Raw genomic sequence first — 26270 nt, 5'->3', positions numbered from 1 at the left:
TGAAACACCGTCTGTGTTTCTGTTGCTAAAGGCGACCGCAATACAATGCTTCCCACCTACAGCTTTCTTCTTTGACGTCTCCATTATTCATTGAACAAATTGCAAAAGATTCAGCAACACAGATGTCCATAATACTGTGGAATTATGCTATGACTTTTAGCTGGGACCGCGGTATGATGACACGGTCATCATACCGCGACGTTTTAGCAGGATACTTCCGCGCGAAATTTTAAATTGCAATTTAGTAAACTAAACCGGTCGTATTGGCATGTGTTGAAATGTTAATATTTCATCATTGATATATAAACTATCAGACTGCGTGGTCGGCAGTAGTGGGTTTCAGTAGGCCTGTAAGCTGTTGCACTATGTAAAAAAAAAAAAAAAAGAAAATCATACTTCTGTGTTTACAAAAAAAAAATCAGATATCAATGTAATATTTCTTACCCAATTCACAGCGAGTGCTGCCCACTCCCACGCCGTACTTTTGTGTGACCTCGAGCGCAGCGTCAGCACAAGGGCCAGTGTTCTCCGCAAAGCCCAGATAATTGTACGAGCCCATGTTGATGACGTCCTTCACCACTGTGCCTGTGTGCCTGAAGGAGACAGAGACAACGAGACTCAGGGACAGAGGACAACGGCCCTCGGGTCAGGGCGAAATAAATCAACTCCGGCATGAGCTGCCGCTGCTACGCAAACATTTCCTGTCCTTTCCGTGCCCCTGACGCCTGCCAGCGTGGTGTTGCGCAACAGCTTATCTCAAGGAAATTCGGGTTCAGCACGGAGCGTCGGTAGGACATATTTTACACATTCCAATCTGGATAAATATACGGCGAACACACCCTGATAAAGACCATAATAAATTATTTCTAAACTTTTAAGGAATTCAGGTCAAACATGTGAACTTTGGTTTGATCAGAACAAAACAAACTTTTCCACACGCAGTATATAATATGTGTTCTACAATTTGTATCCACAATTGTAAACAGTACCGTGTCGTGATGGGTACTGTTCACATTTGAACCGATACAGTGCCAACTCCCGGTATCTGGTAATACAAACTCATCGGTATCAGTTCTCTACGTTTGAGTGTGTTAAATGTTATTGTTTGATGATAAAATTATGATTGCATAGGTTATCTATGGCAGTGGTTCTCAAACTTTTTTCAGTGATGTACCCCCTGTGAACATTTTTTTTAGTTCAAGTACTCCCTAATCAGAGCAAAGCATTTTTGGTTGAAAAAAAGAGATAAAAAAGTAAAATACAGCACTATGTCATCAATTTCTGATTTATTAAATTGTATAACAGTGCAAAATATTGCTCATTTGTAGTGGTCTTTTTGAACTATTTGGGAAAAAAATATATAAAAATAACTGAAAACTTGTTGAAAAATAAACAAGTGATTCAATTATAAATAAAGATGTCTACACATAGAAGTAATCATCAACTTAAAGTGCCCTCTTTGGGGATTGTAGTAGAGATCCATCTGGATTCATGAACTTAATTCTAAACATTTCTTCACAGAAAAAGAAATCTTTAACATCAATTCATTCATATTTTGTTGAAGTATTATTCAATAAATATGTTCATAAAGGATTTTTTAATTGTTGCTATTTTGGGAATATTTTTAAAAAATCTCACGTACCCCTTGGCATACCTTCAAGTATCCCCAGGGGTAGGCGTACCCCCATTTGAGAACCACTGATCTAGAGGTAATTTGGCTGAGTCGGCAACCTGGTGTTGTCTATGGTATGTTGTCTAACTAGGAAGTAGCTTTTTCCATGAAGCTATATGTGTTATGTTGGTCCCTACAAAGTGTTTATACTGTAAGTATTGTACATGTTACGCACCAACTGTTTGATTATAACATTCATTTTAGAGGTGTTAAAATCACTATGTACAATCACTAATGCTAAATGGCAGATTGACTGTAAATTAGTATCAAGCTAGCACATTCTGGAAGAGTGGAGCTTTACTTTACCTTTACGCATTTTGAACCACGCATACTTGCTTTGTTGGTGTTGAAAATAGCAACGTTACTTAGAGGGAGTTTGGCTGAGTCTGCCCTTATTGCTATTTGAGCCTTGTCTCAGTGTATGAACATTTTATCCACCAATTGTGTGCCTTTCAGTGCAGCCATGTTGTACCATTCTATACTTTTCTACCATGTTAAGTTATATTTTGGATGATTTTTAAGTGTTTGTAGCCCTTTACAGCATTTTTGTAGTTTTACATGAGTCCCCAGAAAGCCATGGAAAAAGCGATGCAAACATTTTTACTGTTTGTAGCCCTTTACAGCATTTTTGTAGTTTTACATGAGTCCCCAGAAAGCCATGGAAAAAGTGATGCAAACATTTCTACATCAAAACATCAAAAGTTTGTAGCATAAAAGCATAAGGTATGCTTTATATACACACACCTTCAAATTGAATAACATGAGCAGGTGTCTTGTTACTTTTGACCGGTGCTGTATTTCCATGTTTTACCGTAACAACTAGGGCTGGATGATTATGGCAAAACAATAATCATAAATATATTGATTGATGTTAAAATCACAAGTGCTCATTAATTTCAAAACTTGAGTAATTATTGTCGCACCAAAACAAAACTTTAAATATAATGGATGACGGATAAAAATTAGTAACGAATAAACAACAACAAATAAAGTAATACTTATTTTATAATAATAATAATAATCATAACAATATAAAAAATTAAATAATATAAAAAAAATTTAAAAAAGTTTATCTTAAAAAAAAAAAAAAAAAAAGTTTCCCCATTTTTATGTTAAAAGCCGCTACGTTTTTCCAACACTTTAAACCATGGGACTTATAAAATGGTGCAGCTGATTAATGAACTTTTCTTCGCTGGCGGCCATAATACAAATAGATTTAAAAAACAAACAAACGAGCAAATACATTTAAATGGTGTGTTATTGCTTGTGCTATTGCAGGTGCTGCAGTGCCCTTTCTTTTAGGGATTTCAGCAGGAAGTATAAGTGCCGTTTTGCCTTCTCGCCTTTCATAACTTTTCTACTCTTAGGGACTGTTCATCACTCCAAGCTACGTTTGTAAGTTTTACAATATAACAAACAATTCTTACATGTCTGTAGGAGTGTTTTGATGCATATTTTCTATATGCTATCGTGATGTAATCAAGCTAAAGCTGTTAGCATTACCTAGTATGCTAACACGTTTATGAGTGTCTGTGTTAGTATTATTAATTTACAATGGCATTATTTTTGTATTGTTTCAGTTTCACAAATTCCTCGGTAAACTCACCAAAACGTCACCGTGGAATTATTGAGTCGGTTTAGCTGATTGGAGAGCTAGCTTCCGCTGCTAGTAGGCCCATGATCATGACTTCCGTTTTGTTTGATGAGCCGTTTTACTGCCATGTTACAGACGACGTGTGGAAATAGTTAAGGTAAATAAACATTTAAAAAACATTTACTTTATTTTAATAACTACTTTTGCATTGTATACATCTTCAGGTTATAGTCTGGTGCTGCTAATATATGGAAAATTATTACTGTTCCTTAAAAATTAGTGGGTGCGACTTATATACTGATGCGCTCTATAGTCCGGAAAATCGGTAGCGTTTGACCATGACCATGTTCTTTCACTTTGTTGTGACGTGTGGTGAAAGCTTGGGTACACATAATAACTTACTGGAAGGTCCAGTTGTAGTCAGGGGAAACCCGCTGCACCAGGTCCATCTTTGCCCCAGGGACACTGCAGATGGGTCGGTTCCAATTGTCTCGGATCCGCATGTAAAGGTTCCTGGTGTAAAAGTTCTCAAAGTCTTGATAAAGCGGGACAAAGTCCTTGAAAGGAGAGGAGTAGAAGTCAGGATGTGCAATGGCGACCAAAGATGGTGGTTGAATTAAATATAACCACAGATGACAGGTGATCTAGTGACGGCTCAAAAAGTAGTCATGACGTGAAACTTATTCAAGCTTTCTAAACCATTTGTCGTGACCACAAAGTAGAAATATTTCTGAACCTTCTGCTCCTCCCGTTCTCTGGCCATGCTGCACTTCCCGATTTTCCAGTGGCGGAGGAAGTCCCGGAGGTAGCCGAAGATGGTGAGGATGCCGTAGCCCACGTAGGTAAGCACAGCCACCAGTAGAGGAGTCTGCTCAAATGATTCCACAAAGGGCCTCTTGTACAGGCTTGAGTTGTTGTGTGTGCCATGTTGATTCTGGAGGAAAAAACAAGCATATCATCATTTTTAACACATAAGTTAGCAGCTACACAAGAGCTAAGCACCCAATAGCACACAAGCTAGACATACAGTATGTATTAAGTGTCCTTTATTGAACAAATATTGCAGTTAAAAATCAGTACGTTTGTCAATTTAAACAAGTATCAAAATATCGTCCTTTGTTATATTTGTTACTTTTATACCAGATTCTGTCCGTACTACCTGGTATTGATTTGCGTGAAATCAAACGGAGCCATTTTTCGATAGCTTTATTGCGCACAACGTCCTTTCCGGTTGCAGACTAAACACCGGTTCGCGTAAACAATCAGTCAAGCAGCATTTAGGGTGGACTCAACCAAACTTCTTCTCAGTAAAGTTGCAATTTTTCGATAGAAAACGCCCCAACGTGAAGTAAGGCTTCACTAATTTACATTGGTTTTGCCATAAACAGGCTACTTAGCATTAACAATTTTAGATGGCGATTTCAACTTTACCAGATCTAATCGTGAAAATCGGTTAAAATGTGAACGGTACCCAACCATGAATTGGTGGACCCCGACTTAAACAGGTTGAAAAACTTATTCGGGTGTTACCATTTAGTGCTCAATTGTACTGAAGATGTACTGTATTGTGCAGTCTACTCATAAAAGTTTCAATCAATCCCTAAACATCACTGCGTACCGTTATTCTTTGTTTCAGTCATTTCAATTCATCAAAACTTTCTTAAAATTACACCATACAAAATAATATAAATTTGTATGATTTTGGCTGATACCGACTTAAATAGTTATCAGCCAGAACTCAAGGTTCCAATACTGGTATCGTATTGGAAGTGAAACAGTTGTATAAGGACACCCCTACTTTACAGTCAAAACAGCAATGTCAATTCTTAGAAACCAAAAAACCTAACCAACGACTATTTTTTAACTGGGCAACATTTTGGACCCATTTAGTTCCTTCCAGAACCTGAGAATGATCTTAGGTACCATAGGAGTCCAGTCTATCTTTAAGGAAACTGGTCAGTGTCCAAGTCTGACAGGTATAGAGCAAGACCGGGAGCACAGACTGTAGAGACTTAAGAGCTTTGGATGTAAAATAACACCAACATACTGTGGTTCAGAGATTCCGTTACTCCTGCTGTCCGTCCCAAACTTCTGTTGACCTCATGAGGAAAGTCACGAGAATAGTGGTTGTCACAGCCAAGGTAACATTTCCCTAGACAACTCCATGTAGCAACCGTTCAATGGGAAGAAAAGTACCTTTTTAAAATATTCTCTTTTATCCGGTTCATTGCATTCTCCGAGCACTGCATCAATCACAACTGAAGTTGATGTTTAAGGACAGTTATAGTCTCCGTAAAGTAAATGTATCGTACGTGTGAATGTGGATTTGTACATTTAACTGGACCACAATTTACCAATGTCAAAGGCAAACAACCATCGCCAGTCACTCGTTACAAAGTGTACCCTGCAGCTTAGCAGCGCCTCATGTGATCAGTCATGCCTCTCTGCAAGAAATACCTCCCAGGCAGGAAACACTGCTGAGTGCGAGCATCTAAAGCCAGTCGGATGGAACTGTTCCTCCAAGGAAATAAGCAGGAAAAGGTTAAAGAGGCGGTTGCATGCCAATGTGCCGCAGAACCTGGATGAACAAAACTAATAGATTTAGTCATGCCAGTGCTTCGTTCTGACAAACAAGATGGCAAAACAAAAGGCCTTCCTGTTTTCTCTTGCATGCGAAGGCCAGTGTGCGAGACATGTGACAAGTTCGCTACACCACAAACAACCACAAGAGAGAGCAGAACTATATTTTGATGCCACATTTCATGGATAAATGCACCTACACTGTATTAAAAAACTGACAGGAAATATTTGAGATAGGACATCATTAACTAGTGCTAATTATGTTACTTTCAATTTGAAGCACTGTTTAAACGGAAATCAGGACAAAGAAAGGATAAAAACTGCACAACTACGCATTAAAGTTTGGCTAATTAACAGAGGCGATATTCAGCATTTTCCAATACAACAGAACTCCATCAGCAGATACAATATAGACGCAAGTGTCTGAAGAAAAGATTTGAAAGAGACAAACAGTATCACAAAGACTACACAAAGTTCATGAATGAAACAATAGAGGGCGGAGATGCAGAGAAAGTGGCTCCTGAAGAACTGGACAAAGGTCCTGCTTGGTACATTCCACGTCATGGGGTGTACGACCCCCAAAAGCCCGAGTCATACCAAAGACTATAAAAATGGGACCCATTACCTCCCTGCTTGGCACTCAGCATCAAGGGTTGGAATTGGGGGTTCAAATCACCAAAAATGATTACCGGGCGGGGCCACCGCTGCTGCTCACTTCTCCCCTCATCTCACAGGGGGTGATCAAGGGTGATGGGTCAAATGCAGATAATAATATCACCACACCCAGTGTGTGTGTGACAATCATTGGTACTTTATCTTTAACTTAACAGGTAATACCAGTAATTAACATTAAAAAATATAGTGAAGTAGATAGTAATAGCTAACCATTGCTCAAGCACCAGCCTAACCTATCTTTCCTTTCTCTCTCTCCTGCAGTGCTGGTCGCCTGTACGGCTTCCCTGTCAAAAACTCCAAGCTTTTGCCTGAAAATCCAGTTTTTGTCCTCCTCTCCCGGGCGAAATTCCAGCTCCGTTTGGTTGGTTTTCGTGACAGCAGCCGCTCGACAGGCTTCGGCAACGCTCGGAGCCTGGGCTCATCAAAGGAAAGCTGCGAGCTGCAATAAAATGATGCGAAAGAGATGGACGGACATGATAATGGCAGAAAAAAATAACTGCCAAAAATCCTAACTTTGTTTAAACATCTTGACGAACAGGGGATTATTAAATAAGTACAGAAGAGCAGGCAGGAGATCACACATCCTCCTACTTTCTGTAACATCCAGGAAGAAAAGATGTCAACCAGCTTGAAAAATGTCTCAACTATAATCTGAAGGATTATAGTTTGCAATAGTTCAGGGTTCCTCACAAGGAAACTTTACAAAATATGAAATCCATAAATTGCTATAACATTTTATGAAGTTGAGTAGCCTGCGAGATATTGTGATTAAAAAAAAAAATCCCATATTTTTACAAATTAGAAAAAAAAAAAGGCCCATTTTTTAAATGCAAATGATATGTATAAACTTTATATATAAAGCCTCTTAAAAACATGTTCTGAACCAAATTATTGCGCATAGAAGATTAAGAAGTAAGAAGAACAATACTTTTTAATAGAATTGAATGCCAGTTCTATGATTACAGCTGTGATAATTTTCTATACTACTTAAAAGATGACTGATTTTGTTTAATAAAATTCTACCCAAACATTTAATAAAGTCAAATACAAATAAGGCAACAAGAGAAGTATCCAATACTTCTTATTTTAATCGCCTAAGAATTGTTGCAAGAAAGAATTGCGAATAATTCGAAAATTTATTTTTGGGACATCCCTATAAGGGATATTTTGCTTGTATTTCTGCTTGAAGAGTGTGTCTGTGGGCAAGTGGTCGGAGACAGAAGTGGTAAAACTTTCACATAAGTTCCAAAAACATACTATTTACAGCTGTTTTCCGCTCCGTTTTCAACTACCGTATTTCCTTGAATAGCCGCCGGGCATGTAATATGCGCCTGCCTTGAATTACTGCCGGGTAAAACTCGCTCCCCAAATTAATAAGTGCATGCTTACTTTAACCGTCGGGTCAAATTCATGACCTCACAAGTAACGCTTCCCCTACCGTCATTTACAAAATGGCAGAGGAGTTTTTTTTTGCTTTTACTATGTGTAAACCGAGGGTCTTGTTCCACAGCCATACAGATCACACTAATGGTTGTGATATAAAACAACTTTAACACTCTTAATAATATGCGCCACACTCTGTGAACCCACACCAAACACATTTCTGGAGAACATTGGCTCTGTAACACATTTTAAACGCAACATAACACTTACCCAGAGTGCAATGTATCCATGACTCTTGGCTATATTATACACGCGCTAGCAACACCCCCCCCCCCCCCCCGTGCGTCGGTTGAGGTGGGCGGGGTCGGGGGCGCATGTATAATATAGCCAAGAGTCACGGATGCACGGCATTATGGGTAATCTCTATGCTGTGTTTATAATGTGCCACAGAGCCGCCAATGCTCTCCAGAAATGTGCTTGGTGTGGGTTCACAGAGTGTGGCGCACACCAGCAAGAGTGTTAAAGCTGCCTACATCACAAACATCAGTGTAAAAGGTATGGCTGTTGACCAAGTATGCTTTGCAATCTCGTATAAGAAGCAGCGAAATGCATGCGTCCTGCTGGCATGCAGACAGCATGGTGTAAAAGTGGGCACGATGACATGCTGTAGAGCAGTGGTCCCCAACCACCGGGCCGTGGACGCAGGATAATTTTTTATTATTATTATTTTTTTTTATCACAATCAAATTTTTACTGCATGCCATTGGTAAGCACAGGGGTGAAAAGAAATTTTAAAATTATTAGCGCCTGCTTACTTTTACCGCATGCTTTGAATAAGTGAAGGACTGAGAAGAGGTTTTAAATTAATTAGCGCCCCGTCGGCTATTCAAGGAAATACGGTATGGATTTTGTAACAGTCTATTTTGGTGAATAATTGTGACGCTTACCGCTTTTTGATCACGAGAGTGGGAGGGTTCACATTGAGGATGCAGTGCATATATATCCAATTAATATCCACAGACAAAAGAGGCCTGGGTCGGATATGACAATTCGGAATGACATTAAAAATTAAATACAGGTCGCATATGGAATAAAAAAAAATCGTATTCGACCTTGACTAATTATAATCAGTATCGGTCATAGAAAAAAATGTCAGTTGATCTCTATTTTACATACTAAATACTGGTATCATACTGTATAGGAGGTGAAACATCTGGTTGACTGGTGCAGAACCAACAACCTGGTCCTAAACGTCAACAAGACCAAGGAGATCATCGTCAACTTCAGGAGGCATCAGTCCAGCCACACTCCACTCTTCATCAACGGCACAGCAGTGGAGATTGTAAGCAGCTCAAAGTTCCTGCTGGTGCAGATAACTGACAATATGACCTGGTCCCTACACACCGGAGCTCTTGTAAAAAAGGCTCAACAGCGCATGCACTTTTTGCGTCGGACGAAAAGAGCAGAGCTCCCTCCCCCCTTTCTCACCACATTCTACAAAGGCACTATAGAGAGCTTACTGACCAACTGCATCTCTGTCTGGACTGGAGCCTGCAGTGCCTGAGATTGTAAGTCTCTGCAGAGAGTGGTGAGGACAGCGGAAAAGATCATCAGGACTCCTCTTTCGACTATCTAGGAAATCGCGAAAAGCCGCTGCCTGACCGGGGCTCAGAAAATCAGCAGATACTCCTCCCAGACCCACCAAGGAATGTTTTCACTGCTGGATTCTAGACAGAGGTTCCGCAGCCTCCGTAGCAGAACCTCCAGGTTCACTAACAGCTTCTTCACGCAGGCCATAAGACTCAGTGGCCTAGTGGTTCGAGTGTCCGCCCTGAGATCGATAGGTCGTGAGTTCAAATCCCGGCCGAGTCATACCAAAGACTATAAAAATGGGACCCATTACCTCCCTGCTCGGCACTCAGCATCACGGGTTGGAATTGGGGGTTAAATCACCATAAATGATTCCCGGGCGCGGCATCGCTGCTGCCCACTGCTCCCCTCACCTCCCAGGGGGTGATCAAGGGTGATGGGTCAAATGCAGAGAATAATTTCGCACATCTAGTATGTGTGTGACAATCATTGGTACTTTAACTTTTCTTGAACACATCGTAATAATTCCCTCAATTACAGATTAACTTGCTGTAATATAAACATAATAGACCATACATCCATGAAGGTGGATGCATATGCAAAAGTGCAATACATTTATCTGTACAGTAATCCATTTATTTATATCTGCTAGCTAATGCAACAAAATGTCGTTCTTATCTGTACTGTAAAGTTCAAATTTGAATGACAATAAAAGGAAGTCTAAGTCTCTATGTGTTTATACTGTATCTGTTCCTGGAGTTCTGTTATAAAAAGAAAAGGCCAATACCGATGAAAATAAACGTTCAGTACATGTCAAAATGCCAAATAGTGGCACCGATAGTAGGCCGATCGCTATGGCAAATGAGGGGTATTTTTTAATCATTAGGTGACAGGTGTACCTAATGTCTTTGTGGCCTGTGAATATGTACACAGCCATGCAAATCCAGTGCGGAATGTAAGCCTCTAAAGCCCAAAGATCACAATAAAGTGGGAGTGATCTGCAAACAACCACAAATGCATCACAGTTCGGTGGAGGCAACCTCCACCGAACTGTGTTTTCTATATATTCCAATGTGGAAGGGACCACACCCTTGACAGCATGGAGACATTCCTCTCCTGTTTAAGTGTCATGTGGAAGCAGGCCCGCTCTACTCTCCTTGGAGACACAAACACACACACACACACACACACACACACACACTCGTAACACAACAGGACCTGGTTGTCGTCTTCTTCTCATTAGCCAATGTAAACAGAGACCGGTCTGGCTTCACAAGACACTCACAACAGGGTGTAATATTACATGCTTGCTCTACAACCACGGCCCATTGGGTGAACTGTGCTAAGCCCCACTTTTATACAACACAGGGACTGTTTTAACACGCGAGAACTTTACCAACAACTACAATTTGCAATTCCAGTAGTCAATGTCCAATGTGTGCAAGCCGCCGAACTGCCAATACACGTGAGTGGAAATGAAATGCTTGAATGTCCGGGGTGAGTGGTATGTCTGGATATTAGAACGGTTCGAATCGGTTGAGACGTGTGATATGGAGGGGTTTGTTTATTGCCCAATTATTTTAAATAGGGGGAAATTCCTGGTAATCAGGGAATTTTCGGAACCGGGAAACATGCTGGTTTGAATGACCAGGGAGAGCGGAGTGTGTGGATGTTGGATTGGTTCACATCTACACCTGCTCAGTAGCCTTGTTCGAACCATGGCAAAGTCATACCAAAGACTATAAAAATGGGACCCATTGCCTCCCTGCTAGGCACTCAGCATCAATGGTAGGAATAGGGGGTTAGATCACCAAAATGATTCCCAAGCGTGGCCACCACTGTTGCTCACTGCTCCCCTCACCTCCAAGGGGGTGGAACAAGGAGATGGGTCAAATAGAGAGAGTAATTTCACCACACCTAGTGTGTGTGTGACTATCAGTGGTACTTTAACTTTGAATCGAATGAGAAATGTGAGATATATAGTATATTGTATCATGCCCATTCATTATCAATGGGTAGAAAATTCCTGGAAAACCGGGAATTCTGGGAAAGGGACAACATGTTTTTCGTTCGATATATAATAAGAATAGAGTGGATGCTTGATAGCTCGGAATCAGGTTTAAAAATGGCACAACATTTTGAGAATTTAGGGCGTTATAGAACTATGAACACGTCAATTATTTTTAATGGGAATTTTATGAAAACCGGAAATTTTGGAAAATATTGATACTAGCACAATTTTCTTAAGATGAAATGAAGGGGTTGGTGTTGTAATTTCTGGAATCGGTTGGAAAATGTTAAGGTAGTAACTAGGGGTGTAACGGTACATGTATTTGTATTGAACCGTTTCGTTACGGGGGTTTCGGTTCGGTGCGGAGGTGTACCGAACTTTATTTCATAGGTAGAGGAAAAGTTTTGTCATTTTATTTTATCCAAGTAACAACGTGAGGCAGTCTAATGTGGATTAACGTGGTCAGAATTATTATAGTGTTCCCAATGTTAAAAGGATAAAGCCATAGTTTACAAATTTCGTAAATAAATAACGAAATAATTTATATTTTGTAGTTTTCTTACTGTACCGAAAATGAACCGAACCGTGACCTCTAAACCGAAATTTTTGTGTACCGTTACACCCCTAGTAGTAACAGCTTGAATTGAGAATGGGCATTTTGGAATTTCTGGAATTTCGGGAAAACCAGGAATTTGTACAAAAATAGGAGCATGTGTTGTCTCAACTGAGGGGAATGTTTTATAACGGTTGAAGCATGTGGACTGTGAAAACATTCCAGGGAGAGGTAAACATAGGGCTTTGAAAAACCAGGAATTCCTGGAATTTCTTTGAACTTGGATCGTCCACAGTGAGTAGGTTGTGTGGATGGTCGACGGTTCGAATTGGGTAAGAAATGTAGGAGTTGTGTATAAATGAAAATTGGCCTATTTGTTTTCAATGGGCAAAATGTCCCCAGAAACCAGAAATTCTGGGTGATGTGGGATATTTGTTTTAAATTTGGCTCATGATTCCTGGTCAAGCCGAATGTTTTGGTGCTTAAGCGGTTCCGATCGGATGAAAACTGGGGGCTGTGGAGCACGCCAAAGTTTTGCGGCGGAATAATAATGATGACTTTTTGGTGTAGAATCTTATACGTGTGAATGCATGGACATTCACTCAATTATTGTAAGCTAGCGTCAGTTGACACCTACGGATGATATGATAGGACTGAATTGTTCCAGGGCACGTTGGGCAAGTTACATGAAGCCCCGCCCTGCCCTGACGGCCCACCAGCAACGATGAAACAAAGGTTTTTACACTCGCCCCCTACTTTCATGCTGTACGTTAGCGAAAAACACACAGCATGGCGGTGTAACAATATCACTTCAATATTCAATTTGTTTCCTTATTCCCTTTTACTACACACAACAGGGGTCTCAAACTCAATTTGCTTGGGGGCCACTGGATGCAGAGTCTGGGTGAGGCTGGGCCGCAAGAAAAGATTTCTTAAAAAAATATTTTTAAATGTCTTTATTTTCATTTTCACCACAAAATAAAATCAAAATATAAATGAACAAAAAGAGAATTAAGTAAATAAATCAGTCATAATTAATAACAATAATATAGTGATTTCTCCAGTCAGCAACAATGTGGAAGACATTGTAAATTAAACAATTAAAAAAAACAAATAATGGTTTGATTTGGTCCAGGTTATCGGGGACTGTTATTACTGACAGACAGGTGTCGCGGTGTGATTGCAGCCAGGCACGTAAGAAAACCCTCGTTTCCATGGCAACGTTTCTGTCGCTTTCCCTCATTTGCCGCTTTTCCACTAACGCAGGGGTAGGCAACCCAGAACATTGAAAAAGCCATTTTGGTCTAGTGAGTGGAAAAGGGGAAAAACGTTTCTCTACTTGAATCACGCAAGTGACGTCAATGTTCGGCCCTCGAGAGCCACATACCACACCGTGATTGGTTGATTCCTTCAGCTCCGCACACAACGCTATCAAGCACTATTCATATAAAATTTGCGGGCCGCACTAACAATACATTTTCATAGTTAAATGGGGGCCGCAAAATAACATCTCGCAGGCTGCAATTGGCCCGCGGGCCGTGTGTCTGAGACCCCTGACATACAACATTAATATTAACCTCTTAAGGCCCGAGCTGTGTGTTTACATGTTTTTTTTTTATTTCTCTTTGCTATTTGGGCTAATTGGACCCTAATTACAATAAAAACTAAAAATCACCTTTTGATATGATGTACTTAGTCCACAAGTACACAAACGTGTACTTCATGTGTAGTATGACATGCTAATTCTTATTTTTACACTTTTTTTTTTTCGAAATACCATTGTATGTTATACTTTGCTGACACCACCAGATAGCAGTATAAGTATCCATATGTCAGAATAAGACCCCAATTCAGTAGTGTACACAATTTTGGAAATAAGAGCTAAAAGGTGCTGTCCAGGCACGTGGCCACTAAGGAGGATTTGAAAGTCAAAAAATTGTTTTGTGACAACAACAAATATCGATATAATCACTGCAGTATCGACCGTTAGCCGATACTTTTAATAGTATCATCTTATCCTGATAGTGCATGTTGATAACGCCTCCTCAACGCAATGTCGGATTTTTGCTTGCGGCTAACGTCCCTCCTCAGTGCAAAAACCCACTTCCAAGTCGGCGATCCTTGCCATGGCAGGCAAATAAACTGTCTTTCTTACAAGTATTATCAAAGGAGGATGACAAATAGCTAAACATGCGACACTACACACTGTAGGAGCATAATGCTAAATGCTAACCACAAGCTAGAGCTCTTGAATGTAAACAAAATGTGGGCGGATTAATACAAATAGACAGTAACGATATCAAGTATAATATCAATAAATGGTCGATATTACAGTGGTTAGACCAATATTGTTTATTAACAAAAATTGTGTTCACAAACTGAAATAGAACATAGGAGGGTTTTAAATCTGGTAGGAAATAATTTAAATAATTGATATTTTCACATACTCATCCAGTGTTTTTGTCTGGTTATTGTTGTGATCCAAAATAGAATCGTTCAATGATTATGAACATTTTTAAGATACTGCCCTCTCCAACAACTTGTCTATGGATCGATACCCAGATTTTCAATATCGCCCAAAACTAATATAAAGTGTCCAAAAAATAAGTGATTATTTAATTTTAATAGAAGTTTAGATAGAAACATGTTATAACAGAAAGTAACCAGATATTGCCAGTACGGTAATAACAAGTAAATGAATAAAAGTTTTGCGAAAACAGTACAACTGGGAATTCTGTAAAATGGTAATATGTCAGCTGCCAAATTAAGAATCTTTGTAACCTGTTATGAAATGGTTCTATAATTGATTTACTAAATAATATATTATAATATGCATCTTTATTTTTATAATATGTATCTTTATCTTTATTTTAGGCCATACTGCCCAAACTTACTTAGCGGTGAGCTATAATTTTGGTATCCTACCGTGTGTAGTGTAGTATGTTTGGCTTATCCTTGCTTCCAAGTGATAACACTACTTGTAATAAACAGTTTTTTTATCTCCAAAAAGGGGTGGATTAGTGATTTAAAAAGCATTTTGGCACTGGGGAGGGACGTTAGCCACGAGCGGGATCGCTACATTGCGTTCAGGGACGCCTTTGTTCGCTTGTCGCTGTCAAATATGCGGGACAGAGCTGGAATGTATCATCAACAAGCATTATCACGATATTATGATGATAATAGGGATGTCTCGATACCAAAATGTTTTTTGATATTTTTCTAAATAAAAGGGACCACAAAAAATTGCATTACTAGATTAATTTTGACAAATAAAGCTTACGTTACATTAAACAAATGTTTCTCATTGCCATCACAGAACAACTTTGTTCTTAAATAAAATTGTGAACACAATAGAAGTAAGTAAACAAACAAAGGCTCTTAAATTGTCTGCTGACATATGCAGTAACGTGTCATTTCTCATTCTATTATTTTGTCAAAATGATGAGGGACAAGCTGGAAAAATTGATTATTAATCTGCTTTTTCATATGCTGTTAATATCTGCTTACTTTCTGTTTTTACATGTTCGATTTACACTTCTATACAAAGGTAATAATCCCTTATTCTTCTGTGGTTTGGATACTTTACATAAGTTTTGTATGATACCACACATTTGGGTAACGATCTGATACCAAGTAGTTACAGGATCATACATTGGTCATATTCAAAGTCTTCATATGTCCTGAGTTTATAAACATAGTATGAATTTTTTTGAAGCGGAAAAAAGATTTTGTGAAGATAAAAAATATATATGTAATCATAGTAGTAGAATCAACTAGATACGCTATTGTACTCCATATCATTACAGTGGATGTCAGGTGTAGATCCACCAATGGCATTTGTTTACATTCACGAGCGTTATCTTTTGTTAGTGGTGCCGCCGGTGAGCTATTGTATACTACAGTGTGTAGTGAAGCATGTTTAGCTATTTCTCGTCCTGCAGGGATGATACTTGTAAGAAACGTACTTTATTTGTTGCCATGGAGCCGAGGATTAGTGATTTAGAAGTAGCTAAAACACTGCCGACTGTGGATGGATGTTAGCTGCTAGCTAGCGATCCATGTCTTAAAGCGCCTCTTGCTGAGGGTCTTTCAGTGTTATAGCTTCACCTTTATCTTTAGTGTTTAGGCCAAAATCCATTTGTTCTCCCTTTTCTGTCTACACAATGTGTCTGCTTGAAAGTACTCTGTGATTGTGCGCTGCCGAACATGCTCCTGTGCTCGTAAAACCAGCAATGTCACGACGGCGCACATTCATGCCTGATGAAAAAAAAGGGGGGGAACCATCCATCCATCCATTCATCCATTTTCTACCGCTTGTCCGTTTTAGGGTTGCGGGGGGTGCTGGAGCCTATCTCAACTGCATTCGGGCGAAAGGCGGGGTACACCCTGGACAAGTCGCCACCTAAACATGTACTGTACAGAGTATAGTACCGTTTTTAATTCATTAGTACCACAAGACTAAACTAGTCTCGCTATACCGTACAACCTTAGATGATACTATCAAAAACTCCATCGTCAGCCATTTTTATATAATTAATATCGTGCAACCCTTCTGCATACTTCCATCATTTTCGTCAGATGCGCCTATTCTCCACATACCGACCCAATGGAAAACTGTTTACTTCTCTGCTGGAGACATTGGCCAACGAACTATTCTTTGCAAAAAATGTACCAGTCCTTTCTGACGTATGTTGCTTTGACCAATTACATCCAGTCTTAATAATGACTGACGCAGTGAAGAGCCAATCAAAGTATTAAAGCAGTGACATGCCGGTTGGCGGGTGGGATTTGTCTTCAAAAGCAGGAACTGTTGTCCATCGGAGCAAAAGGAAACCGATATGTGAACTGTGCGCCAACCATGTATCAACATTGTGCTTTTGAAGACTTGTTCTGTCTTTATTAGTCAAACAACCATTTGAAAGTGGTCTTAAAAGACAAGATAGTGAGGCGAAGCCATGGAGCTTTGTTTACATTGTGAAGACAGTGACCATTGGTCTCCCAACTTTTAACTATATTAAAGAGGAATTGCACTTTTTTGGGGAATATTCCCTATCATTCACAATCCTTATAAAAAGACAACAGCACATATTTTTCACTTTATTTATGCATTATAACCCGTAGATAATAGAATCGAAGAAATAACCCTCTATGAACATTTCATATATACCGTATTTCCTTGAATTGCCGCCGGGGCGCTAATTAATTTAAAACCTCTTCTCACTCCTGCACTTATCAAAGGCATGCGGTAAAAGTAAGCATGCGCTAATTATTTTAAAACCTCTTCTCACTCCGGCACTTACCAAAGGTATGCAGTAAAAATTTGAGTGTGATGTAAGCTTGGACCTTAAATCCTACTGAATAGCTCTTAATCTTCTTCCTTTTATGCGATTTCAAATTACCGGTATGGAAATCAGCCTCCTCCATTTTGAAAATGATGACAGGGGAAGTGTCACTCGTGACGTCACGAGTTTGACCAGGCGGTAATACTAAGCATGCGCTAATTATTTTGGGAAGCAAGTTTGACCCGGCAGTAATTCAAGGCAGGCGCATACTATATGCCCTGCGGCAATTCAAAGAAATATGGTATCCTGTAAGTATAAACCGGAATTTTCGGACTTTAAAGAGCGCACTGGGATCCTGCACTACCATGAGCTAATGCAACGAAATGTCATTCTTATCTGTACTGTAAATTTCAAATTTGAATGACAATAAAAAGGAAGTCTAAGTCTAATGTATGTAATCCGCACCCTCTAAATTTTAAAATACATATTTTTACATATATTAGCCGCACCTGAGTATTAGTTGCAGATATATACTTTTTGAAATGAGTTATTTACAACTATTCTGTAAATGTTTATTTACATACCTTAATTGTTTCCTAAATGTGTCTGTAACACAGCAGTAAAATGTCTGATCAAACAAAACAGAAGTCATTGTCATGGACCCACTAGCTGCGGAAGCTGGCTCTCCAATCAGCTAAATAGACTCAAAAACTCCACAGTAACATTTTGGTGAATTTACTGAGGAATTTATGAAACTAAAACAATACAAACAGAATGCCATTTTAAGTTATGAATACTAACATATACACAGTTAGCATTTTAGCTAATACTAACGACGCTAGCTTCAGTACATTATGACAGCACGTACAAATATGCCTTAAAACACTCCTACAGACATCACACATGGGACGGTTTAGTAAGTAAGACTTTTAAAACGCCGCTGTACGGAGTGGTACACGGACGTAGGAAGAAGTACAGAGCACCAATAAACCTTAAAGGCACTGCCTTTGTGTGCCGGCCCAATTACATAATATCTACCCCTTTTCACACACACAAGTGAATGCAAGGCATATTTGCTCAACAGCCATACAGGTCACACTGAGGGTGGCCGTATAAACAATTTAAAACTGTTACAAATATGCGCCACACTGTGAACTCACACCAAACAAGAATGACAAACACATTTCGGGAGAACACCCGCACCGTAACACAACATAAACCTACTCAGTGGCCTAGTGGTTATAGTGTCCGCCCTGAGATCGTTAGGTTGGGAATTCAAATCCCGGCCGAGTCATACCAAAGACTACAAAAAAATGGGACCCATTGCCTCCCTGCTTGGCACTCAGCATCAAGAGTTGGAATTGGGGGTTAAATCATCATAAATGATAGACGGGCGCGACACCACTGCTGCCCACTTACTTCCCAGGGGGTGATCAAGGGGATAGGTCAAGTGCAGAGGACAAAATTCACCACACCTAGTGTGTGTGTGACAATCATTGGTACTTTAACTTTAAACACAACAGAACAAATACCCAGAACTCCTTGCAGCACTAACTCTTCCCAGATGCTGCAACATACACCCCCCGATCCCCCCTATCCCTCCACCACCTCAACCCCGCCCACCTCATCTTTTTCATGCTCTCTCAGGGAGAGCATTTCCCAAATTCCAAGCTGCTGTTTTGAGGCATGTTAAAAAAAAAATAATGCACTTTGTGACTTCAATAATAAATATGGAAGTGCCATGTTGGCATATTTTTCCATAACTTGAGTTGATTTATTTTGGAAAACCTTGTTATATTGTTCAATGCATCCAGCGGGGCATCACAACAAAATTAGTCACAATAATGTGTTAATTCCACGGCTGTATATATCGGTATCCGATGATATCGGACTTGGACAATATCGGAATATCGGCAAAAAAGCCATTATCGGACATCGCTAGTACAAAGGAAGGTGTGCACACCACAGCAAGCGGCTGCATTGACTGATGCTATCCTGAATATGTTGCTAACTGACATGAGGCCACTATCAATGGTGGAGGATGAAAGTTTTAAACAAATGATTCACGTCCTCAACCCTGGTTATACTCTTCCCTGGAGGACCCATTTTACCAAAGTGATGGAGAGGAAGTACGAACAGACATTCCAAGCAGTGTAAACTGACATAAAACCCACACAGCGCAAAATTGCTCTCACTACTGATGTGTGGACAAGTGTAGCCACGGAAGCCTACCTTGGCAATACATGCCACTACATTGGAGACGAACTAGAGGAAAGATATTTAGCATCCAACCTTGCAGAATGGCTGGAATAGGTAATAGCCAGGTTTGAAATTCCCCCAAGCAAAATTATTGCTATTGTGCATGACAATAGTGCACTTTATATAAAAAAACATTTTTGTAACATTTGCCTTATTTTATTTGGAAAGTTGAAAGAACATGGTGACAGTATGCTGTTTTTTTCCAATCAAATACTGGAAAGGATAGAAATGAAGCTTGTCTCTTTTATCCAATTATTAATCGATTAATCAAAGTAATAATCGACGGATTAATCGATTATCAAAATAGTTGTTAGTTGTAGCTCTAGTGTTGACAGACTACAATAGCCGACGAGCGCAAATTTTATTGACTTGTATAGATCCCAAATACAGATCAGCAGGCAGTAGACGGTAAGAAAAGTTGTTTTTGCATAATATTGCAAGACAAAACGCCAGATAATGTTTTTGCTAATGACTGCCATTTTGCGGTCAAAATGCACACACCATAGTAATACTTGTGTGTTGAAGCACAATTCGTCTTGATTACGGTAGCCGTGGTGCTCCCACAATCCATCAATCGGTGTGGCTTCATAGCTTACCAAAGTCGCACCAAAACATTTTGACAGATTTTTGAGCGCCGTGTGTAAATGTTCTATATTCTCAATGGAACGTTTAAGGTTTTGGTGTTGTTTACTGGCCTCATCTTGCAGTCTACATGTATCTCTTATGAGTGACTGCCATCTACTGGTCACACCTATCATTACAACATGTACCAAACAAAATAGCTTTGAGGTCGGTAAACACAACCACAATTATTCCGTATATCAGGCGCACCGATTTGTAAGGCGCCTTGTTGATTTTTGAGAAAAAAATGAAAAGGATTTAGGGTGTGCCTTCTAGTCCAAAAAAATACGGTGTGTGTATATATATATATATATACACACACACACACACACACACGTGCACACGCACGCGCGCACACACACACACACACACACACACACACACACACACACACACACACACACACACACACACACACACACACACACGTTTAATGGAACGTGGCCATAGCAATATATATTAATATAGTTTTATCACTCAGTCCTACCATAAAATATCCCTACCAAGGTATTACAAAAACTACTAACTCAATATTTGCCACCATTGATGAGGCTATGCTACAGCAAACATAGCAAGAAGAGGTGTAATAAAAAGGTTAAAAAAAAATCCATGTCTAATTCATATTTTATAATATTTGCACATGTTTACCTTTGTATTTATTTCTGTAATAAAATTGTAAAATGGCAAAGCTATTTTATGGACACCCTGTATTGATACATGGATAGCTAATGTCCCGAGGAAGTAGAAAAATATGAGAATAAAAGGCAAATATGAGAAAAAATTATAAAAAATTAGTTGCATGGATAAATGGTACACTGTAATAATGCCATTTGGGGTAAATGTGTAGCTTTTTTGCAACTTACTTAACAATAAATTCAGTTTAAATCAAATCTGCTTCTTCCTACTACTTGTCGGACATGTTGAATTGTGCAAATGTACAACGTATTGTCAAAAACATGTCTGACACAAATATTTTATTTAAAAAAATGGATTTCAGTTAACTTCTGGTCATTGGAGACAACTAGTTAGCTTAAATTACTGAACAATAAATACAGCCTAAATGAGATCTGCTTCTTCCTAATATTTTTCGGACATGGTCAATTGTGCAAATGTACAACGTAATGAAACAAATAAACCATCTAGGTAACCTCCGGTCACTAAAAACAACTAGTTAGCTTAACTTACTTATCAATAAATACAGCAAAATTTGATGGGCTTCTTCCTACTACTTTTCGGACATGTTGAATTGTGCAAATGCACAACGTAATGAAACAAGTAAATCATGCATCCATCCATTTTCTACCGCTTATTCCTATTTTTGGGGTTGCAGGGGGCGCTGGCGCCTATCTCAGCTACAATCATGCATTTCAAAATAATGGCATTCAGGTAACTTCAGGTCATTGGAGACAACTCGTTAGCTTAATTTAATACTTATCAATAAACACAGCTTAAATGAGATCTGATTTTTTATACTACTATTTGGACATGATGAATTGTGCAAATGTACAACAAACTGTTCGAAAAATGTCTGAAAAAAATAAACAAATAAAACAAATAAACCCTGTATTTCCAGTCATTGGACACTACTGGTTATCTTAAATTACATAGTAAAAACATCTTAAGTAAGATCTTGGACACGTGGAGGCAACTAGTTAGTTTAACTTATTTAATAATAAGGTTTAAATAAGATCTGCCACTTCCTACTATTTCTCGAACATGTTGAATTGTGCAAATGTACACTAAATTGTGACACATAAACCATGTATTTCAAAATAATGGACATTCTGTAACGTCCGACCATTGGAGACAACTAGTTTGCCAGTTAAACTCTACTAAATCAATTAATATCACACTGGATTATAAACAATAATGTAAATATTGCTCTTTGAACAGGAATCCAAGCAAAGAGACAACAAAATACACAAGTTAAATGTGTTATAACGTGACAATAGTAAAAGGTAAATCAAAAGGTGAATAAAAGGTAAATGAAAAAAGTAATCCATCCATCCATCCATCCATTTCCTACCGCGTGTCCGTTTTGGAGTCGTGGGGGGTCGATAGGAGCCTATCTCAGCTGCATTCAGCCGGAAGGCAAGGTACACCATGTGTTTCAAAATAATGGCCCCCATGTAACTTCCATTTATTGGAGGCAACTAGTTAGTTCAACTTATTTAATAATAAATACCGTTTAAATAATATCTGTTTCTTCCTACTATTTCTCGAACATGTTGAATTGTGACACATAAACCATGTATTTCAGAATAATGGACTTCCTGTAACGTCCGACCATTGGAGACAACTAGTTTGCCAGTTAAACTCCAGAAAATCAATTAAAATTTCCAATGGATTATAAACAATAATGTAAATATTGCTTATTGAACGGGATTCCAAGCAAAGAGACAACAAAATACACAAGTTAAATTTGTTATAACATGACAACAGTAAAAGGTAGATGAAAAGGTAAACAAAAGGTAAATGAAACAAGAAAACCATGCATTTCAAAATAATGGCCCCCATGTAACTTCCATTTATTGGAGGCAACTAGTTAGTTTAACTTATTTAATAATAAATATAGTTTAAATAAGATGTGTTTCTATTTCGCGAACATGTTGAATTGTGACACATAAACCATGTATTTCAAAATAATGGACTTCCTGTAACGTCCGACCATTGGAGACAACTAGTTTGCCAGTTAAACTCCACTAAATCAAATATTATCCCAATGGATTATAAACAATAATGTAAATATTGATTATTGAATGGGATTCCAAGCAAAGAGACAACAAAATACACACGTTACAAGTGTTTAACGTGACAACAGTAAAAGGTAGATGAAAAGGTAAACAAAAGGTATATGAAACAAGTAAACCATGCATTTCAAAATAATGGCCCCCATGTAACTTCCATTTATTGGAGGCAACTAGTTAGTTTAACTTATTTAATAATAAATATAGTTTAAATAAGATGTGTTTCTATTTCGCGAACATGTTGTATTGTGACACATAAACCGTGCATTTCAAAATAATGGACTTCCTGTAACGTCCGACCATTGGAGACAACTAGTTTGCCAGTTAAACTCCACTAAATCAAATATTATCCCAATGGATTATAAACAATAATGTAAATATTGATTATTGAACGGGATTCCAAGCAAAGAGACAACAAAATACACGTTAAATGTGTTTAACGTGACAGTAGTAAAAGGTAGATGAAAAGGTAAATAAAAGGTAAATGAAACATGTAAACGATGTATTTCAAAATAATGGACCCCATGTAACTTTCATGTATTGGAGGCAATTAGTTAGTTTAACTTATTTAATAATAAATATAGTTTAAAAACGATGTGTTTTTATTTCGCGAACATGTTGAATTGTGACACATAAACCATGTATTTCAAAATAATGGACTTCCTGTAACGTCCGACCATTGGAGACAACTAGTTTGCCAGTTAAACTCCACTAAATCAATTAATATCCCACTGGATTATAAACAATATTGTAAATATTGATTATTGAACGGGATTCCAAGCAAAGAGACAACAAAATACACATGTTAAATGTGTTTGACGTGACAATAGTAAAAGGTAGATGAAAAGGTAAACAAAAGGTAAATGAAACAAGTAAACCATGCATTTCGAAATAATGGCCCCCATGTAACTTCCATTTATTGGAGGCAACTGGTTAAACCTATTTAATAATAAATATAGTTTAAAATAGATGTGTTTCTATTCCGCGAATATGTTGAATTGTGACACATAAACCATGTATTTCAAAATAATGGACTTCCTGTAACGTCCGACCATTGGAGACAACTAGTTGGCCAGTTAAACTCCACTAAATCCATTATTATCCCAATTGATTACAAACCATAATGTAAATATTGATTATTGAACATGTGTATTTTGTTGCACAGAGACAACAAAATACACAAGTTAAATTTGTTATAACGTGACAATAGTAAAAGGTAGATGAAAAGGTAAACAAAAGGTAAATGAAACAAGAAAACCATGCATTTCAAAATAATGGCCCCCATGTAACTTCCATTTATTGGAGGCAACTAGTTAGTTTAACTTATTTAATAATAAATATAGTTTAAATAAGATGTGTTTCTATTTCGCGAACATGTTGAATTGTGACACATAAACCATGTATTTCAAAATAATGGACTCCCTGTAACGTCCAACCATTGGAGACAACTAGTTTGCCAGTTAAACTCCACTAAATCAAATATTATCCCAATGGATTATAAACAATAATGTAAATATTGATTATTCAATGGGATTCCAAGCAAAGAGACAACAAAATACACACGTTACAAGTGTTTAACGTGACAACAGTAAAAGGTAGATGAAAAGGTAAACAAAAGGTATATGAAACAAGTAAACCATGCATTTCAAAATAATGGCCCCCATGTAACTTCCATTTATTGGAGGCAACTAGTTAGTTTAACTTATTTAATAATAAATATAGTTTAAATAAGATGTGTTTCTATTTCGCGAACATGTTGTATTGTGACACATAAACCGTGCATTTCAAAATAATGGACTTCCTGTAACGTCCGACCATTGGAGACAACTAGTTTGCCAGTTAAACTCCACTAAATCAAATATTATCCCAATGGATTATAAACAATAATGTAAATATTGATTATTGAACGGGATTCCAAGCAAAGAGACAACAAAATACACGTTAAATGTGTTTAACGTGACAGTAGTAAAAGGTAGATGAAAAGGTAAATAAAAGGTAAATGAAACATGTAAACGATGTATTTCAAAATAATGGACCCCATGTAACTTTCATGTATTGGAGGCAACTAGTTAGTTTAACTTATTTAATAATAAATATAGTTTAAAAACGATGTGTTTTTATTTCGCGAACATGTTGAATTGTGACACATAAACCATGTATTTCAAAATAATGGACTTCCTGTAACGTCCGACCATTGGAGACAACTAGTTTGCCAGTTAAACTCCACTAAATCAATTAATATCCCACTGGATTATAAACAATATTGTAAATATTGATTATTGAACGGGATTCCAAGCAAAGAGACAACAAAATACACATGTTAAATGTGTTTGACGTGACAATAGTAAAAGGTAGATGAAAAGGTAAACAAAAGGTAAATGAAACAAGTAAACCATGCATTTCGAAATAATGGCCCCCAAGTAACTTCCATTTATTGGAGGCAACTGGTTAAACTTATTTAATAATAAATATAGTTTAAAATAGATGTATTTCTATTCTGCGAATATGTTGAATTGTGACACATAAACCATGTATTTCAAAATAATGGACTTCCTGTAACGTCCGACCATTGGAGACAACTAGTTGGCCAGTTAAACTCCACTAAATCCATTATTATCCCAATTGATTACAAACCATAATGTAAATATTGATTATTGAACATGTGTATTTTGTTGCACAGAGACAACAAAATACACATGTTAAATGTGTTTAACGTGACAACAGTAAAAGGTAAACACATTTGTTTGTTGACATGGCGGACAAGTTTACATATTGTCACCAATTTAATGGTTTTCGTCTAATATTTTGATCAAATAGTAGTTTTTATTCATGGGGTTTGTTAAAAAAATGTAAATGTTTGACGGTTGAGTCATGTGACGTATGTATGGCGCCTCAAAGACACATTTAAATCAAAAATTTAAAAATACGGCAAAAAAAATAAAAAAATTCTTAGCTTTATCAGAGAAAATGTCAACATTTAGCTGGGAGATGTGAAAGTGTCCTCCGCGGAGCGGTTGAGGGGCGGGCGGGCCTCACCTTCTCCCCGGGGCGACGATACTTCTGCGGCTGTTGGAACGGGCAGTGGTTCTTCACGAAGCCATTTTTGCTGGCTTTCTGGCCACTCGAGGCGCGGCGACAGACGTCCCCGTTGAGCAGTTTGTTGGCGGAGCTCTCCGTCATCGCTGTAGGCTCGCTTCGCGGCGGCTAATGTCCCGAACTCGAGTGGCCCAACTTGGGTGCGGATAATCGGGAAGTCATGTATGAAACTCCTGAGAAACGCTCTGGTCGACGCCCACTGCGCTG

The 26270-nt window shown here is 38.3% G+C and overlaps 1 protein-coding gene across 1 annotated transcript in view; it reads right to left on the bottom strand.

Moving 5' to 3' along the window:
• The window catches only part of sptlc2b (serine palmitoyltransferase, long chain base subunit 2b), a 69430-nt gene extending 43160 nt beyond the window's left edge, over window positions 1-26270 (bottom strand). Inside the window, exons 1-4 of the mRNA XM_061885691.1 lie at window positions 26004-26270; window positions 4003-4200; window positions 3669-3823; window positions 445-593 (exon numbers count right to left, since the gene is read on the bottom strand). Of these exons, the coding sequence (XP_061741675.1) occupies window positions 445-593; window positions 3669-3823; window positions 4003-4200; window positions 26004-26147 (646 nt within the window). The 5' untranslated portion in view covers window positions 26148-26270. The remainder of the gene's footprint in view (window positions 1-444; window positions 594-3668; window positions 3824-4002; window positions 4201-26003) is intronic.

The sequence above is a fragment of the Nerophis ophidion genome, linkage group LG24 (genome assembly GCF_033978795.1).
Source record: "Nerophis ophidion isolate RoL-2023_Sa linkage group LG24, RoL_Noph_v1.0, whole genome shotgun sequence".
NCBI lineage: Eukaryota > Metazoa > Chordata > Actinopteri > Syngnathiformes > Syngnathidae > Nerophis > Nerophis ophidion.
The sequence above is the reverse complement of the archived record's forward strand: the minus strand, read 5'-3'. Positions and strand labels throughout refer to the sequence as shown.